Here is a 19,877-nt window from a genome sequence, read left to right on the forward strand (position 1 = left end):
AGAGCTGACAATCTACAGGACAAAGCACACTGCCCACAAGAGCTGACAATCTACAGGACAGAGCACACTGCCCACAAGAGCTGACAATCTACAGGACAGTGCACACTGCCCACAAGAGCTGACAATCTACAGGACAGAACACACTGCCCACAAGAGCTGACAATCTACAGGACAGAACACACTGCCCACAAGAGCTGACAATCTACAGGACAGAACACACTGCCCACAAGAGCTGACAATCTACAGGACAGAGCACACTGCCCACAAGAGCTGACAATCTACAGGACAGAACACACTGCCCACAAGAGCTGACAATCTACAGGACAGAACACACTGCCCACAAGAGCTGACAATCTACAGGACAAAGCACACTGCCCACAAGAGCTGACAATCTACAGGACAGAGCACACTGCCCACAAGAGCTGACAATCTACAGGACAGAACACACTGCCCACAAGAGCTGACAATCTACAGGACAGAGCACACTGCCCACAAGAGCTGACAGTCTACAGACAGAGCACACTGCCCACAAGAGCTGACAATCTACAGGACAGAGCACACTGCCCACAAGAGCTGACAATCTACAGGACAGAACACACTGCCCACAAGAGCTGACAATCTACAGGACAGAGCACACTGCCCACAAGAGCTGACAATCTACAGGACAGAACACACTGCCCACAAGAGCTGACAATCTACAGGACAGAACACACTGCCCACAAGAGCTGACAATCTACAGGACAGAGCACACTGCCCACAAGAGCTGACAATCTACAGGACAGAGCACACTGCCCACAAGAGCTGACAGTCTACAGGACAGAACATACTGCCCACAAGAGCTGACAATCTACAGGACAGAACACACTGCCCACAAGAGCTGACAATCTACAGGACAGAGCACACTGCCCACAAGAGCTGACAATCTACAGGACAGAACACACTGCCCACAAGAGCTGACAATCTACAGGACAGAGCACACTGCCCACAAGAGCTGACAATCTACAGGACAGAACACACTGCCCACAAGAGCTGACAATCTACAGGACAGAGCACACTGCCCACAAGAGCTGACAATCTACAGGACAGAACACACTGCTCACAAGAGCTGACAATCTACAGGACAGAACACACTGCCCACAAGAGCTGAAAATCTACAGGACAGAACACACTGCCCACAAGAGCTGACAATCTACAGGACAGAACACACTGCCCACAAGAGCTGACAATCTACAGGACAGAACACACTGCCCACAAGAGCTGACAATCTACAGGAGAGAACACACTGCCCACAAGAGCTGACAATCTACAGGACAGAACACACTGCCCACAAGAGCTGACAATCTACAGGACAGAGCACACTGCCCACAAGAGCTGACAATCTACAGGACAGAACACACTGCCCACAAGAGCTGACAATCTACAGGACAGAGCACACTGCCCACAAGAGCTGACAATCTACACGACAGAGCCCACTGCCCACAAGAGCTGACAATCTACAGGACAGAGCACACTGCCCACAAGAGCTGACAATCTACAGGACAGAACACACTGCCCACAAGAGCTGACAATCTACAGGACAGAACACACTGCCCTCAAGAGCTGACAATCTACAGGACAGAGCACACTGCCCACAAGAGCTGACAGTCTACAGGACAGAACATACTGCCCACAAGAGCTGACAATCTACAGGACAGAACACACTGCCCACAAGAGCTGACAATCTACAGGACAGAGCACACTGCCCACAAGAGCTGACAATCTACAGGACAGAACACACTGCCCACAAGAGCTGACAATCTACAGGACAGAACACACTGCCCACAAGAGCTGACAATCTACAGGACAGAACACACTGCCCACAAGAGCTGACAATCTACAGGACAGAGCACACTGCCCACAAGAGCTGACAATCTACAGGACAAGCTATATGTGTTAATGAGATAGACGCTATTCTACGTTTCTGTATAACATGTATTGACTGCCACCTCTTTATACAGTTAAAACTGCCTTCTCCTTTAAGATCTAGAGCTCAGTGCAATGACTCTGACCTGACTCCTCCCAGTAGGCGGAGCCTAAGTTCACTGAACAGGAGGAAGTTTCTCCGGAATGTAATATCACTTGCAGATGTTACAATGTATGGTGAGAGATCATCGCTGCTGGATCCCGTCCCCTGTAAGGCCTTTTGAAGGTCTCGGACTTGTCCTGGAAAGTCTTCTTCTCTGTGGTCAGTGCAGGGCTCAGTAGGTGACATCACTTTCTTCTGCAGACTCCGGATAAATAAAGTAAGTTACTGTGGAGGAATATTATCATAGGAGAACGAGTCTGAACTCCATAGAGGGGGCGACACTTATAGTAGGTGGTATAGAGTAAGAAGACTTGTGCGGCTCATATTTTGCTAACTGTGGTCAGGGCTCACAGATCCAGATATTCTATCTGCAGGTTCTGTGTAATCAGAGGGACAAGTGTAAAAAAAAAAAAAATCTGTAAAAGTTGTTATTTTGTTTTCTTCTTATCTGTGAGCTTCAGAGACATGTATTCTTTAAGATGTTTGTCCTCTGTTTTTAATCATTCTGCTATTTTTAAAAACCTTTTGAAATTAGCAAAGCAGTTCCAAGTCAGGTTCATAATAATTTTTTCCAAAAATCTTAGGTTTAGTGAAAACTGAAATGGTCAGGGTTTAGCTCCCACAAATTACTGTTATACTCTTCAGACTCTAATTCTCCAGCAGGTGGTACTGTGTGCTGTGGCGCATATCTAATCCTCCAGCGTGTTGTACTGTCTGGTGAGGCGTGTAATCCTCTGGCGTGTGATACTGTAAGTCTTTCAGTCATATTCCAACTGCTATACACACGGTCATTCCACATGCACAATCCAACACTGATATCTAAACTGAGATACACGCATCAGAGGATTAGATGCACTGTGTCACATGCCGGAGGATTGGATACACTCGTCTGCATACAGTTCCACCTGCCAGAGGATTAGATACCCTCGTCTGCACATAGTTCCACACACCGGTGGATTAGATATGCGTGTCTGCTCACAGTTCCACATGCCGGAGGATTAGATACCCTCGTATGCACATAGTTCCACACACCGGAGGATTAGATATGCGTGTCTGCTCACAGTTCCACATGCCGGAGGATTAGATACCCTTGTCTGCACATAGTTCCACACACCGGAGGATTAGATATGCGTGTCTGCTCACAGTTCCACATGCCGGAGGATTAGATGCTCTCGTCTGCACATAGTTCCACACACCGGAGGATTAGATATGCGTGTCTGCTCACAGTTCCACATGCCAGAGGATTAGATACCCTCGTCTGCACATAGTTCCACACACCGGAGGATTAGATATGCGTGTCTGCTCACAGTTCCACATGCCGGAGGATTAGATACCCTCGTCTGCACATAGTTCCACACACCGGAGGATTAGATATGCGTGTCTGCTCACAGTTCCACATGCCGGAGGATTAGATACCCTCGTCTGCACATAGTTCCACACACCGGAGGATTAGATACACAGGTCAGCACATAGTTCCACACGCTGGAGGATTAGATATGCGTGTCTGCTCACAGTTCCACATGCCGGAGGATTAGATACAAGCCTCTTCATAGAGTACCACATATCAGAGCTTTACTCCAGGTTTCCATAGAAAACCAGCCATTATTCTTTACTGCTGTATGTTAGCTTTAAAGGGGCAGGGTGCTGTGGATGACACTGTTATACAAGGTCACATACACACAGCTTTACTCCAGGTCTCCATAACAATGGATCACAGGTTTTCTACTGATATCCAAACTGAGAAATACATGACCACATGATGCTTATGGACACACACAAACCACATACAAAATACACCAGTGCAAACCTGGACAATTCTTATGGGACCACTACACAAACAAAACTGAAATATACCCGTGCGAAGTCAGGTCCTCCTGCTAGTTTTTATATATATAAGAGATAATAATACTCATCTTTCCTTATCTTCTTGGACTGTCCAGCACTTCACTGCACCTCCATCATCTTCATATCCATTGACTTCATCATCTTCTATCTTCTGGCCTCATGGGTGGTTGATCCTGGTGTCAAGGCCTCACCACAATCACAGGCCTCAGCATTTCTCTGGGGCTGTGATGTAATCCTTGAGGCCATAAGACCACTTAAGACATCCAAACGGATTCACCCATCTCTAGTAAAAACGCCAAGTGATTCTAAACACAGAGATATCATTACATTAATAGTAAGTCAACAGTCTCCAAATTTTCATAAAACATCACATGTAGAGAATATTCACTACTGATAAGTAAAATATAAGTCCTAATAAAACCTTCTATATCTCCGATCTCACAGATTCCACAGAATCCAGCCGGCTCTGCTATAAGCATGGTGCTGAGATTACAGCAGGCCATGGTGAGGGCTCTGAAGAAGTTGGAGGAACCGAGTTTCCAGAGATTTATAGAGAAACTGAGTCTATGGGAAGCGAGATATGAATGTAAGAAGATCCCAAAGGATGAGCTGATGGGGAAAGATCTAAAACAAGTCACCGATCTGATTGTTGGCTATTATAAGCATGCCTATGGTGCAGAGGTCACCCTGGCTGTCCTGGAGGACATAGGTGAGAAGAAGGTCCGAGAAGAACTTCAGCGTGACCTGAGGAAAGGTAAGAAGTCATCATCTGCATCTGACAAGGCTTGTCTAAAATAAACCCTGCTTGTTAGAGCTCCATTCACAGATATGTCCTACTATCCCTTACCTTTAGTCGGGGCATGGTCATCATAAGATGATTAGATTTTCTAGATATCAGATTATAATAAGTGGACGTCCAAGGGCGTGTTATGAGATCGTAAGCACTGATACTAACCTTCCTTCACCTCTCCTGGTCTCCCTTGTGGCGTCCAATGTTCTTTCCTGGGCATCTTCTGGTCTCTTGGTTGACATCACCCATCCCGGGTCAGTGATTGGGCATCAGTGATCACATGAGGTCTATCAACTTCATGAGGTTGATGATTCCCTAAGATTATTATACTTTGGAGTCTGAAGCCATTGTTCTCTTATTATAACGTTGAGTCACTTAGGATGTGGACATTCTGTGATATCACCTGGAATAAATACTGACAAGGTTCCTCATATTGGGCACTTTCTTTAGTGGGTATGCTCTTAATAGACAACGACGAAGTGTCACAAATTCATAAGGTTATAGTGGTCAACACCACAGAAATTGTAGCAGCAGGAGGACCATGACCACTATTTGCCATCTCTCTTTCATAATCTAAGCTTGTAGCCTTGACACTAGTTCTCTTATCTTCCAAGGAATCAGCAATTTCTGCCAGTTCATGGTTTTTATGTTCTTGGATTCTAAGTAGGTTTGAGCGATCGGGATCGGAAAAGATTGGATCCCGATCGGAGATCGAGTAAATTTCATGATCATGATTGGGTTCAAATCCCGCCTAAAAAGATTGGGATGGGAATTCTGATTCTGATCACTCAACCCACTTACCTGCACAGAGCCGCTGCCGCTTCCCGGAGCTCCAGGTCATTGTTCTCTGTCCTCTCCTCTCTTTAACCTTCAGCACACCCCAAGATTCAATACATGTACAAAGCAAGGGGCATATGCCAGTTTGTACTGACAATAGGCAGGCACAATGGGGCAGATTTACAATAGTGCTGTATTTCCATATATGTAGTGCATTTTATGGACCAAATCCAGCACTTAGTATCTTTTATTAGGTGCCGCTCCACTACTTTCAGCGTAGTTGGATTTTTCTCTGTCCCCACCATTTGACCAATTGAAAATAAAGAAACGTCTACTCTACGTCTTACTAGACTTAAAGGGAGTCACCAGAACCCAACACATCAACCCAGCCCCACAGGTAGATAGATGAGGGGGCATGATTCAGAGCTCAGACTCTGTTCAAAGACGGACAGCTCAGAATCATGCCCCTTGTCTGATTTATTCCAAGATTTATTCCAAAACCATCCAAGAATGTCCAATGAGCATAGCAAGCATTGAATCTAACCTTCACATTCACATGACCGAGTTTTACCCATAAATCTTGTGTGTCTGCCGGATTTACCGATCTGGACATTAATCTGGGAGAGGAACTCCTAGCATAATAGTTATCTACACGTGCCTACCTATAGTATGGGGCAGTATGTCACTGGGGGGCATCTACCTTATACCAATCACTGCACTGGTTCCCATCCCCCACAGAGTATAATATAACATTACCACACTTCCCCATAAATCCCTCCAACCCTACATCACCTCCTTCTCACTGTCTACCACCCTAACCATTCTCTCTGTTCTACTAATGACCTTAGACTTCTATCCTCTATCCGAACATCCCTCTCCCATCTCCAAGACTTTTCTCCAGCTGCACCATAGAGTCTGGTGCAAGGACACTGTTGGCTCTATGGTTAAATCGGCCCTGGCTTAGAGGATAGCTACTTTCCGTGGTATAACCCCTTTAACAGATGCAAAGAGCTGGTTTTGGTGGAGGCCATGAAAGGTCTTCTTTAAACAAGTTTATAAATTGTCTATAACAAAATAATTCTTCCTCCTCCCTATTTCACACTTTTGTTTTTCCTTCTCAATGTGACCATGACTTAGTGGAATCCCAACACGTGGCAGATTTGCCATTTGGATCTTCTGGATTTTCGCTGCAGATCTGATTCCTAAATACAGATTGTCTCAGACTAACCTGTGACTCTTCTGGTTTTATATCTACAGTGGATGTTGCCGGACATGGACTTGGAACAACAATGTATACAGGTAAGAGCGTCATAGTCAATGTGCAGGTGTAGGGCAGGAAGTTTTCTATTGTAACATAGTTACCTGGAGGACAGAGTTTTTCTTTAAAACATGTTCAGAATGGGGTAAAACGTCTCCCTTGTTACTATGAATCCAAAGCTTACTGGGTCCCTGCAGGTCCTGTACTGGCCAATACAGGAAATAACTGGAAATGCCCACTGAGCCAAAAATGGTTTCAGATCGCCATTGTGGCCAGTGACTAACTGAATGGGCATTTCCAAGCTTTGTCTCAGTGTTGTGATGGGACCAGGAAGAAGGACAGAAAGGGGACCCGTTAAGAGTTAGAATCGCAGCGGCAGGGATCGGTGAGGCGACTATTGCTCCTTTGTAGGGTTAATCCACTCCGAGTAAGCTGAAGAAATTGCCCTATATAACCCTTTAATTGACAGACACGCAGTGATATATGCAGGCACAATGCTAAAGTCCATTGCTATCTGAGTATAGGACTTATCTTCAAAGAGATAAAAATTACAAGTCAATATTGACTCAAGTAAAGCGGGAAGAATTTCTTTAGCTTCAGCAGGAACATTAGACTTTTATTCGGGTTATTTTATAGCAAGTTCACCTTGTACATGAGCTAAACTATGCAGATTGCAGATAGTGTCAAAAGATCTCCATGCTGATATCTATATTTGAAAAACAAAAGTCTTTAAAATCCTGCAGTTCTGTTCCTGGCCACTAGGCTACATAATATGCCGAGAATTACTGCTGTCTGTATGAGATTTCTTTGCAGCAGTCACCTCACTTACAACACCCTGATGATCACAGATATCATTCATGTATATGAAGACAAGACACAGAATCCACCAGTCCAACCAGAGGATTTCACAAATTATCTACCCTGCCCCCCCCCCCACACACACACACACCACCACCAATTGCCCAGTGATCTTTGTACAGGTCACAGAGCATGCCTAAAAAGTTTTCCTATAGAAGCCAATAGGATTTGCTCCAGACCATTGTGTCTATGGCCCATGGTCCAAATCCAGCAGACAGGACGTCACTATTGTCGGCTTAGTAGCAGGAGTTGCAATTGCAAGATTTTCAGGTTTTGTTTTGTTAGTGTTGGGGTGCAATAGTCCTTGGGGTCTCATCGTACTCCTCGTTTGGTGACAGGTGGACAATGGACATGTCCGTGGGTATGGGTGGGTGGATGGGTGAATAAGTGGGTGATTTGGAGTATAATAGTCCTTGGGGTCTCATCGTACTCCTCATTTGGGGACAGGTGGACAATGGACATGTGATGGGTATGGGTGGGTGGATGGGTGAATGGGTGGGTGATTTGGAGTATAATAGTAGGGCCAGAAGAGGAAATCGGAGGTGAGTATGAATGTTTTGTTTTTTTTATACCTCCCCTGGGCCTATTCTACTGTAGGGTCTAAACAGGTGGTGGAGAACCCCCAGGTTTGTGTATGAGCTTCATAACTTTTAGAAAAATTGGGTTAACCCAAACCGGTTTGCTCATCTCTAGTAGTTACCAGTTGAGGACAGGTGATTTGTAGAACCTTTGGAGCAGTGCAGTATAATGGCCCAGATTTTTTGTAATGTGCACTGATCGACTTCAAAACGTGTCGATCAGATTCTGCACTGGCTTGATGACGTAGGCCATTGCAGAGGACATGTAGAGGAAATGATCACGTTACCCAGAATATACTTTCATTGTCCATCGGCAGCAGAGCCCTTATTAGACAGGTGTTACGGTTCTGTATATGTATATATAATTATTTTCACAGAACCTCTTGACTGCGGTAGTGGCTGCAGTCGAAGTCCAGAAGCCCCAGAAGGGCGGCCGTCTGTCTGAGCGAAGCAGCAGTATGTTCGTGCGGCTCAAGTGTGAACAGGGACCAACGCACGTTCACCAGTTAAGTTCACTGGGTAAAGGCGTGCATGCAGCTCTACTGTGAACCAGCTGCAAAGGAGGAGTGCCCCAGATGACTTCACTGGGCAGTGTTTTTTGTGCAGCTTGAATGTGAACAGGCGGCAACACTGGTTCACCAGTAACCTACTGGGGAACTGCACCTGCGTATAGGCTGCAACCAAGGCTGCCAAGGGTTAATGTCACCCCTGGTCAGAATCACAAAGGGCTCCACAACAGCTTTGGACCTACAATATTGCTGGACAGACCGCACAGGCTATACAGTTCCCTACCGGCAGTACCCAGGAATCCTACACTAGAATACCTGCACTGGTAACCTGGCATTAACAGGAACCTAGCCCTGACCTCCTGTCTCAACGTAATAGTCAAAGTGTGAGCACCTGGTGGGCGGCGGCTCACACTATATAAAGGCAAGTCCCCACCCACAGGGCAGTGGCCATAACCTCACTGGGCATGCCCAGTATGGGTGGAATGAGACTTAGCCTCAGAATGTCTCAAAAAAAGTCTGAGCATGCTCAGTAGGGTGAAAATGAGAGCCTCAGAGCGTCTCCAAAAAGTCCGAGCATGCTCAGTAGGCCAAATGCTAGACTCCACAAACCTCTACCAGACAGGTTCCCTCTAAATGTTGCTATATCTGTAAAGTATAGACCATATGTGCAGACATGTAGTGCGGAATCTCTCTAATATATTTCTTCTTTCCCTCTACAGACAGGGTAAACTTTATAGACAGTCAGAAATTAGCAGTTATTAGAACTCGAATGGATATAAAGTCAGTTCTACGAGATCTCCAGGACCAAGATCTACTGACTGAGGAACAGTGCAAAGATGTGATGGACAAGAGAACATCCTCGGAGAAGACGAGAGAGCTGTTTGATATTATCAGACACTGGGAGGATACGAGGAAGTATACGGCGTATACAGTGTTACTGGAACACAAGAAAAACATAGTCAGAGACCTGGAAAATAAAGGATTATGGTGGATACTGCCTGAGTTAGGTCTATGGGGTAAGTCTGAATTATATTATTCCATCACTTTATACAATACCATCGGTTCATATAAAGACATTACGAGTAAGGTTACGTTCACCTATGTCAGTTGCGTCAGTATCAGGTTTTTTTGCTCAGAAAACGGCGAAACAGATGGGAAAATGCATCAGATGTCATCAGGTTTTTTACAAAATACTCCAAAACCATCTGTGGTCATCAGTGTTTACCATGAAAAGGTTGTTTAGGCTCTGAAAATGAACCAACAATGTGGTGTATATATTGTACAGAGACAGTATACGGTACAGGGGGCAATTAAGGAGGAAATATGTTGTGTGGGGCCAAAACACCACATGGGTGTCAATAAAGGGAGCAATATACCATGTGTGGACTGATAAAAGAAGTGCCTCAAATGTTCCACTAGTCAACATCAGGCTAAGTGAAGATCACTCTGCACAGAGAACTAAATGATCCTGAGTCTTTCTTTCCTTTTAGGTGCTATGACTCCTGGTATCTTTCTATCTGCTATTCTGAGCTTGTATGCGTTCTTTTTCTTGCAATATATTACTGTATTATCCATGCTGCTGTAACACACTGAATTTCCCCATGGTGGGACTATTAAGGGTATATCTTAAAAGATATAAAGAGGGAAAAAAAGACATACTAACAGTGTTGTCCAAAAGTATTGGCCCCCCTGCAGTTCTGTCAGATAATCCCCGGTGTCCCCCAGATAATGATTACAAGCACAAACTCTTTGGTAATATCTTCATTTAGTTTGCTTGCAATGAAAAAACACAAAAGAGAATGAAAAAAAAAGTCACATCATTGATCATTTTACACAAAACTCCAGAACTGGTGCGGACAGAAGTATTGGCGCCCTCAGCCTAATACTTGGTAGCACAACCTTTAGACACAATAACTGCGCACAACCGCTTCCGCTAACCAGCAATGAGTTTCTTACAAGGCTCTGCTGGAATCTTAGACCCTTCTTCTTTGGCAAACTGCTCGCGGTCCCCCCTGAGATGTGAAGGGGCCTTCTCCAAACTGCCACCAAGAGATCTCTCCCCCTCCCCCACAGGTGTTCTATGGGGTTCAGGGCTGGACTCATTGCTGCCACTTTACAAGTCTCCAGGGCTTTCTCTCACCACCATTTTCTAGTGCTGACCTGAAGTGTGTTTTGGGTCCTTGTCCTGCTGGAAGACCCCTGACCTCTGAGGGAGACCCAGCTTTCTCACACTGGGCCCTACATGATGCTGCACAATGTGTTGGTCGTCTTCAGACTTCATAATGCCATGCACACGGTCAAGCAGTCCAGTGCCAGAGGCAGCAAAGCAACCCCAAACCATCAGGGACCCTCCGCCATGTCTGACTGTAGGGGGCGTCTTCTTCTCTTTGAAGGCCTCTTTTTTTCCTGTAATCTCTATGTTGAGGCCTTTTCCTACTTTTGTCTCCTCTGACCAGAGAACATTCTTCCAGAACGGTTTTGGCTTTCTCAGGTAAGTTTTGGCAAACTCCAGCCTGGCTTCTGTCTGTGGGTAAGAAGTGGGGTCTTCCTGGGTCTCCTACCATACAGTCCCTTCTCATTCAGACGCTGACACTGGATAGTACGGGGTGACACTGTTGTACCCTCGGACTGCAGGGCAGCTTGGACTTGTTTGGATGTTAGTCGAGGATCTTTATCCGCCATCCGCACAATCTTGCGGTGAAATCTCTGGTCCATGTTTCTTTTGCGTCCACATCTCGGGAGGTTAGCCACAGGGCCATGGGCTTTACACTTCTTGATGACACTGCACACGGTAGACACAGGAACATTCAGGTCTTTGGAGATGGACTTGTAGCCTTGAGATTGCTCATGCTTCCTCACAATTTTGCTTCTCAAGTCCTCAGACAGTTCTTTGGTCTTCTTTCTTTTCTCCATGCTCAATGTGGTCACTCAAGGACACAGGACAGAGGTTGAGTCAACTTTAATCCATTTCAACTGGCTGCAAGTGTGATTTAGTTATTGCCACCGCCTGTTAGGTGCCTCAGGTAAGTAACAGGTGCTGTTAATTACACAAATTAGAGAAGCATCATATGATTTTTCAAACAGTGCCAATACTTTTGTCCACCCCCTTTTTTATGTTTGGTGTGGAATTAGATCCAATTTGGCTTTTTGACAATTCTTTTTGTGGTTTTCCATTGAAGACAAATTAAATGAAGATATTACCAAAGAATTTGTGATTGTAATCATTATCTGGAAGAAACTGAGTATTATCTGACAGAATTTCAGGGGTGTCAATACTTTTGGCCAACACTGTACATCGTGAGGCTACATAGTTACATAGTTGATGAGGTTGGATAAAGACATTAGTCCATCAAGTCCAACCTATAACCCGACAGCTGACTTATTATTCTTACAATTTTGCCATTTCTTTCTTCTTTATAGATACACAGCACTTTGTGGACAGACATTTACATCATCTGATTTCTAATATAAAGGAAGTGAGTGCAGTCATCGATGATCTCCGATCCAACCATCTACTGAGTAGAAGACAGTATAAACGTTTACAAGCGATGACCAGTCCCACAGACAAGATGAGACATCTATGGGATGTATTTTTCTTTAAGTCTGACACAATGAAGGATCAATTCTATATTTCTCTCTGGAGATACAACTACACGGTCATCAATAACCTGGAAAGAACAGACAATTTTGCACAATATGCATCTGGTACACTTACACTACACGGTGGAGGTCAATCATTTCTATATCTCATATATAGTCACTAAGTTACTATCAAGTTATTTGTTTTTATAGTGGAAGAAATAAAACCCAGGAATTTATCGTAAAACGTAACCTGAAAGGGAACCTGTCTAGCCCTGACTCTGTAAGACCACCAGTTGGGTAGGGTGTCAATCTAACGTCCAATGGTGATGGACATATCAGTTACACTGCAAAAGTTGTGATTTATCACATGACTAGATGAAGCTGCTCTCCACCCCCTTGGTAGGTGGCTTCAGGAAAAATGACCTCCTTCTGATGTCACTGATTTGATCTTCCATTGCTGACACTGTAGGTGAACTGTCCCAATGATGCCAATACCGCCGTTTGCCTGTCTATCATGTCCCATACTATACTGCACAGCCAGATCTTATCTCCTGCCCTGTCTGTCCTGTTACAGTCTGTAATGTCACCGCTGGCGCCTACAATCACAGTCAGACATCTCCTCACACCTTCTCCATCCTGTTTTTTATCTGCATAATGAAGACATCTTTGCTTCTTCACTTTGCAAACACAGATTGTGGGGATAACTTCTCAGGTGTGTGGAGACTTATACAGCCATAGTTGCTCCACTGCAAGGGAACATGGGAAGAATATGCAAATCTGTCTCCCAAGATGTAAACAGGGAGACAGTGCCTCTGTTATGCTGCCCTCTATAGCAAGCACCCTGAACAACATGCCCGACTTCCCAGAAGCCTTTGCTGCATGATGCAAGGTTATAACCAAATCAATTTCTCAGCTACGGACGGCACCGTTTCTGTCTCTTTGGACGTCATCAGCGCTATCTGGTCTTTCAGCCTTTCACTTAAACCAAATCAATTCTCTCTAGGCTGCGCTGATGACGTCCAAAGATTTGGACGTCAAACACACAAAAGTCAAAAAGTCATTGCTTCTTGAGATGGTAACAGATGTGTACAAGCAGTGACAGGTCTCTCTCCCAAAAAATAATGAGTTTTGAATCAAGCTGAAACCTCCATCTACCCATAGCCATATCTGTCACTGTCACTTTAGCAATGCTAAGTATGTGTTTGAATGACAGAACTAGAAAGGTGGATACAGTCCTAGGAGATGTCAGTGGTAAATCAATTTTGTTTTTTGCTTTGGGGAAAAAAAAAAAAAAATCTATACTTTGCTAAATTTGCAACATTGTTTTTTGACTTGTATTAGGTTAGAGATTAGTCTGTATTAATGGCGGGTTCAGCGCTCCTCCTCTAGTTGGTCAAATACACAGTGTACAGAGCCAAACGTTCATAGCGCCATACATTGTGTAGTGGCCAAGCTGGGTTACTGCAGCTTTACTATCACTCACCCAGTGTGGTCACTACACAGAAGTAAGAGCCATACGTCTCTGTGTCTGTTCTATTACTAGAGACGTCTGCAAACAAGTGATTGGTGAAGATGTCAGACCTGCGCCAATCCGAAACTGGTAACCTATCCTAACTACAGATTATCAATATCGAAATCTCAGAAAATCCCTTTAGTCATTGAAAGTCCCTTAAATGTAATAATTTGTTGAGGCGCAGACCCCACTTTCCAGCATTTTTGGCATCTGTGGAAAGGCAGTGATGGGCTTGTGGTTTTGTTTATTTTTCACTGCAACAGAAATAGAGAAATCTCATTGAATTCATCTTCATTAGGGTTGAGCCGATCTTGAGATTTCAAGATCGATTTTAAAATCCGATTTCCGATCATTTTCCAGCCGATCTCGATCGTGAAATTTGCTCGAATGCCGATCGGAATCCGATCTTTTCCGAACCCGATCCTCAACCCTAGTCAATGCTTCTCTATGGGAAAAGTCACTTTTAGGGTTGAGCCGATCTTGAGATAACCTCCGATCTCGATCCCGCTGGAAAAGATCGGGTCGGAATTTCGATCGCGATCGTGAAATTTACTCGATCACTGATTGAAATCCGATCTTTTCCGATCCCGATTGCTCAACCCTAGTCTTCATCCATTTATAATCTTCACTGTTTTGCTTCTTTTCCTTATGCAGATACAAATGACTTAGAATTCTGAGGTTTTTTTTCCAACTTTCTTATCTTTATTCATTAACTTATTCATTTATTTTTATAGTTGCATTAGAGCAACCTGGTGGGTCCTCAGAAATCCGATACCAAGATTATCCTAGTAAGTATGTTTCTTATTGGTTTCTTATTGATTTCCTATTGGTTTCTTATTGGTTTCTTATTGCTTTCCTATTGGTTTCTTATCGGTTTCTTATTGGTTATTGTTCTATCACATATAAATACGTTATTTTGTCCATATCAGATGAATATTCAGACTCATCTATATTACTGTATTACTGATCTGTGTCTGAGCTGTATATGTAGAACTGAGAATAAAACCAAATCCTCTATGGTGAGATGAAGGATATTTTCTTTAAGAAGTCTGTGATCTGATTGGATCATTTGCTTGGGATCTCCAGCTCTGATGACAGATGGAGCAGTGACTATGGGCAGAGACAGGACACGTCTTTCACAGACCACCTGGCCAATGTTGTCGGTGGCAGCGATAACAATGCACCACTGAAACAATTCACAGTACACAGATACATCTACCTTGTGCGTGTTGCTGCATTGGTTACAGATCCACCACAGGATGTGCTGCGCCCCCTATATCTCCCCCACCTTCACTGTCTACCACCCTAACACTCTCTGTTCTACCAATGACCATAGACTTGTATCTTCTATTATTTGGACATCGCACTCCCGTCTCCGAGACCTTTGTCGAGCTGTAACGCTTTTCCCCGGACAATTAGATCGATATCCAATTACGGCAGATTCAAACATGGCGGCTTATCACATGACTAGATCCCATTATTCTTCCCATCTGCACACTAGACTAACATTTCTTATACGAAGTTTATTTCTAACTCCATTCCTTAGATCATGACCCATCCATCTAGAAGTTATCCTGCACAACTGCTTCACTTTTTTTTCTAATTAGAACAGATTTCCATTTCCCTTATTGTTAATTACTAGAGATGAGCGAACAGTGAAATATTCCAGATTCGATATTCGTTTTGAGTAGAGCCTCAATATTAGACTACTCGATCGAATATCGAATCCCATTATAGTCTATGGGGAAAATGCTCGTTTCAGGGGAAACCACTATTCAACTAAAGGAGAGTCACCAAGTCCAGGAGTAGCAGGAGGAGAGTGTTTAGGAGGAGCGCTGTGCAGTTAAAGCGCACGGACCTCATTATAATCTATGGGGTCCATGCGCTTAAGTGCACAGCGCTTGCAGTTGCGCTGATAAAAAGTAAGCTCCCTCGTAACAGCAAGCTGCCAGCTCTCCTGACTAGCAAAGATGAACCTGCGGCAAATCAACGCTGGTTCTGCAGCAGGCTCGTCCTTGCTAGTCAGGAAAGCTGGAAGCTTGCTGTTACGAGGGAGCTTACTTTTTTGTTACAGGAATGCATTGACCTGCGTTGATTGGCCAGTGTACAGCATGCGGCCAATCAATGCTGGTTCTGCAGACATTTTCTAGTTTCCATCCCCAACAGCAACAGAGAGATGTTATTTCCTCTCCCTTTCCCTCCTTTCATGTGTCTAATTTGGGCCCCGCCATGATGTTTTCCAGTTTATAAGCTTAAATGTGAGAAGCCAAACAGTGGAGTAGTTGATCCTCTTCATGGTTTCCACTGGATGTCCCTCAACAAATTCAAAATAGGCAACATAGCAAGTGACAATGGCAGGAGTATTGGGACTGTACTACATTTGGGTACATAACATGTACTTGCATTGAAGATATGGGAAGAATATGCAAATCCGCCTTCCATGATGTAATTAGGAAGACAGTTGCTGCCTCATTGTTGCAAACCAATAGAGGGCGCTCACTGGAATGTGCAAGCCTGTCTTAAGACAGGATTCCAGTGAAATAACCCAATAATGGCTGCTCCCTTTAGCCTCATGCCCGACCTTCCAAGAGGCCTTTGTTTAGCAATGACGCTGGGATTATTACCAGGTTATAGTCTCTCAATCGAGGACAGCTGTTTCGATCTGGTTGGATCTCATCAGCCCAATGTAGAGAGGACTATAACCTGGTAGAGGTGAGAGGCTTAGACAGGGTTCGGGGGATATTGTCACTCCTTAGGGAGAGACCACCATATAGGTGTGTGGAGACTTGTTAAGCCTTTAGCACTCCACTTTGCAAGGAACTATGGGAAGAATATGCAAATCCGCCTTCCATGATGTAATTAGGAAGACAGTTGCTGCCTCATTGTTGCAAACCAATAGAGGTTTTCACCTCTACCAGGTTATAGTCCTCTCTACATCGGGCTGATGAGATCCAACCAGATCGAAACAGCTGTCCTCGATTGAGAGACTATAACCTGGTAATAATCCCAGCGTCATTGCTAAACAAAGGCCTCTTGGAAGGTCGGGCATGAGGCTAAAGGGAGCAGCCATTATTGGGTTATTTCACTGGAATCCTGTCTTAAGACAGGCTTGCACATTCCAGTGAGCGCCCTCTATTGGTTTGCAACAATGAGGCAGCAACTGTCTTCCTAATTACATCATGGAAGGCGGATTTGCATATTCTTCCCATAGTTCCTTGCAAAGTGGAGTGCTAAAGGCTTAACAAGTCTCCACACACCTATATGGTGGTCTCTCCCTAAGGAGTGACAATATCCCCCGAACCTTGCATTGAAGATGTCATACATTTGGTCCTGAGATGTATTGTACAACATAGAGTGTCTTGAAGGAGCTGCTGCTCATGGTTGGGGAAGTGCTTGAGGATTTCAGCCATTCTTAAGTATCTAAGAACATCTTAGGTAGAGATCTAGGAGAGCTGTCACTCACCTCCGTCTGATGTTACTGATTACACTGATGGTGAGCTGTCCCAGTGATGCCAATGCTGCAGTATACTATCATGCTCCATGCTGTACTGCACAGCCAGACCTTATCTCCTGCCTTGTCTGTGCTGTTACAGTCTGTATTGTCACCGCTGCCACCTACAAGCTCTCATCCATCTACTCGTTACCTACCCCAACAACAGATTTTTTTTTTCCCAACTTTCTTATCTTTATTTATTAAATTATTCATTTATATTTATAGTTGCACGTGCCCAATCTGGTGGGTCCTCAGAACCCTGGGATGAAGGTTATCCTAGTAAGTATGTTTCTTATTTGTTTCTTATTGGTTTCTTGTTGGTTTCTTATCGGTTTCTTATTGTTTATTGTTCTATCACATATAAATATATTATTTTGTCCATATCAGATGAATATTCGGACTCATCTATATTACTGTATTACTGATCTGTGTCTGAGCTGTATATGTCAACACAAAGATGGACCAAATGGCAGATTTGTGTTGGCAAACCTGGACAAGAAGGACCCGCACTGGCCAAATAGGTGAAAATATGTGACTTTTATTAAACAAAACACTACGCGTTTCGGGCATGTACTTCACCCTTCTTCAGGTGGAATACAGTCCTATGAAAAAGTTTGGGCACCCCTATTAATCTTAATCATTTTTAGTTGTGAATATTTTGGTGTTTGCCATGTCAGTCTGATCTATATAATAACTGATGGACACAGTAATATTTCAGGATTGGAATGAGGTTTATTACTAACAGAAAATGTACAATATGCATTACACCAAAATATGACCGGTGCAAAAGTCTGGGCACCTCAACAGAAAAGTGCCAGTAATATTTAGTAGCTCCTCCTTTTGCCTCTAGTCGCTTCGCTGGTTCTGCCAGAGGCTCATCTGTGAGGAGGCGGAGTCTCCATTCTGGTCTGACTTAGACTCCGCCTCCGCACAGACTCCACACTGCTACATCTTGGTATAGGAATGCATTGACCAGCGTTAATTGGCCGAGTGCTATAGCATTCGTCCAATCAACGCTGGTCAATGCATTCCTATGGGAAAAAGTCAGCTCGTGCATATCGCAAGCTGACAGGGATCCTGACATAATAAAGTGACTTGGGCTTGTTAGATGTCCCCAGACCTGCTTCCCCTGCTGTCCCAGTTACATTGCAGAGGTGTTGGCATCATTTCCTGGGGTGTGATACTGGACTTGGTGACTCTCCTGAGTCGAATGGTGGGATCCCCTGAAACGAAGCATTTTTCCCCATAGACTATAATGGGTTTCGATATTCGTTCGAATAGTCGAATATTGAGCGGCTATTCGAAACGAATATGGAATATTTTACTGTTCGCTCATCTCTAATTAATACACAACGATGACGAAGAATTTGTGACCCCAGAAGTTGATGCCAACATGCGCCTGCAATGTAATCAAGCTGAATTAATCAACTTTGTAGGAGATCTTGATCTGCTGAAGTTTTCAGCAGATTTAAAGGGCTTAAGACTGAAGAAGAACCTGTTGGCACTGGACAAGCTGAAGAATGGAGACTTTACATCATTGACAGCTCCAAGAGAAGTCTTAAATGTGTGTTTCTTCACAAGGGAAATAAACTGGCTTCCATTCCCATTGCTCACTCCATGGTTCTGAAGGAAATGTATGAATCCATGAGAACTGTTCTACAGAAAATCAAATACAACAATCACTCCTGGATTTTATGTGGCATCTCAAAGGTTATATCCCTGCTTCTAGGACAGCAAAGTGGCCACACCAAATTTCCTTGCTTCGGCTGAACATTATATAAGGAGGAATGGCCAGTAAGAGAGAATTTCACGGCCAGTGAGAAGAATATCAAGAATCGACCACTTTTTAATCCACATAAAGTGCTACTCCCTCCTCTGCACATACAATTAGGGCTGATGAAACAATTCGTTAGGGCCTTGGATCGAGATGGCGAAGTTGAAAGTTGGCTTATTTGATGTCCCGTAAATTAGGCTTTTAACCAAAGACAGAGAATTCCTTGACACCGTGAAAACCACAGAAAAAGATGTCCAGTCTGCTTCTTCCGACCTCATCACAAACTCTCTTGGCAACTTCAGAGTCCAAAATTATGACCTTTTAGTGGAAAAATTGTTGATTGCTTTTCGGAAACTGGGAGGAAACATGAGCGTCAAGTTGCATTTCCATCATAGCCACCTTAACTACTTCCCTGCAAATCTCGGAGCTATGAGTGAAGAACAAGGAGAACGATTCATGATCTTAACACCATGGAACTCAGATATCAAGGCTGATGGAACACAAACATGATGGCAGACTACTGTTGGTGTTTACAGCAGGACAACTGTGTACATCAGAGCATCAACCAGTTTCTGTCTTGGTTATTGCTTTGTACCACCAAAACAAGACCAGGTTCTAGTAATGACACCTCTGTGTCGGCCTGGTTCTGAGTCTTCTGACACCTGATACTGTCTATCCAACTCCTCCAGTTCCTCCTCAGCAGACATTTTCTAGTTTCCATCCCCAATGTTATTTCCTCTCCCTTTCCCTCCTTTCATGTGTCTAATTTGGGCCCCGCCATGATGTTTTCCAGTTTATAAGCTTAAATGTGAGAAGCCAAACAGTGGAGTCGTTG

General features: G+C 44.1%; 1 protein-coding gene across 1 annotated transcript; it reads left to right on the forward strand.

Annotated features, from left to right (window-relative positions):
• The first annotated feature begins 2,132 nt into the window (after positions 1–2,132).
• Positions 2,133–19,552, forward strand: LOC142186713 (uncharacterized). Its single transcript, XM_075261342.1, has 10 exons — positions 2,133–2,282; positions 4,355–4,664; positions 6,735–6,776; positions 9,400–9,696; positions 12,101–12,409; positions 14,510–14,563; positions 17,494–17,547; positions 18,705–18,832; positions 18,998–19,062; positions 19,240–19,552. The coding sequence occupies exons 2-10, from the start codon at positions 4,388–4,390 to the stop codon at positions 19,550–19,552; spliced, it is 1,539 nt and encodes a 512-aa protein (XP_075117443.1). The 5' UTR covers positions 2,133–2,282; positions 4,355–4,387.
• Positions 19,553–19,877: the final 325 nt, after the last annotated feature.

The sequence above is a fragment of the Leptodactylus fuscus genome, unplaced genomic scaffold (assembly GCF_031893055.1).
Source record: "Leptodactylus fuscus isolate aLepFus1 unplaced genomic scaffold, aLepFus1.hap2 HAP2_SCAFFOLD_1132, whole genome shotgun sequence".
NCBI classification, from domain to species: Eukaryota; Metazoa; Chordata; class Amphibia; order Anura; family Leptodactylidae; genus Leptodactylus; species Leptodactylus fuscus.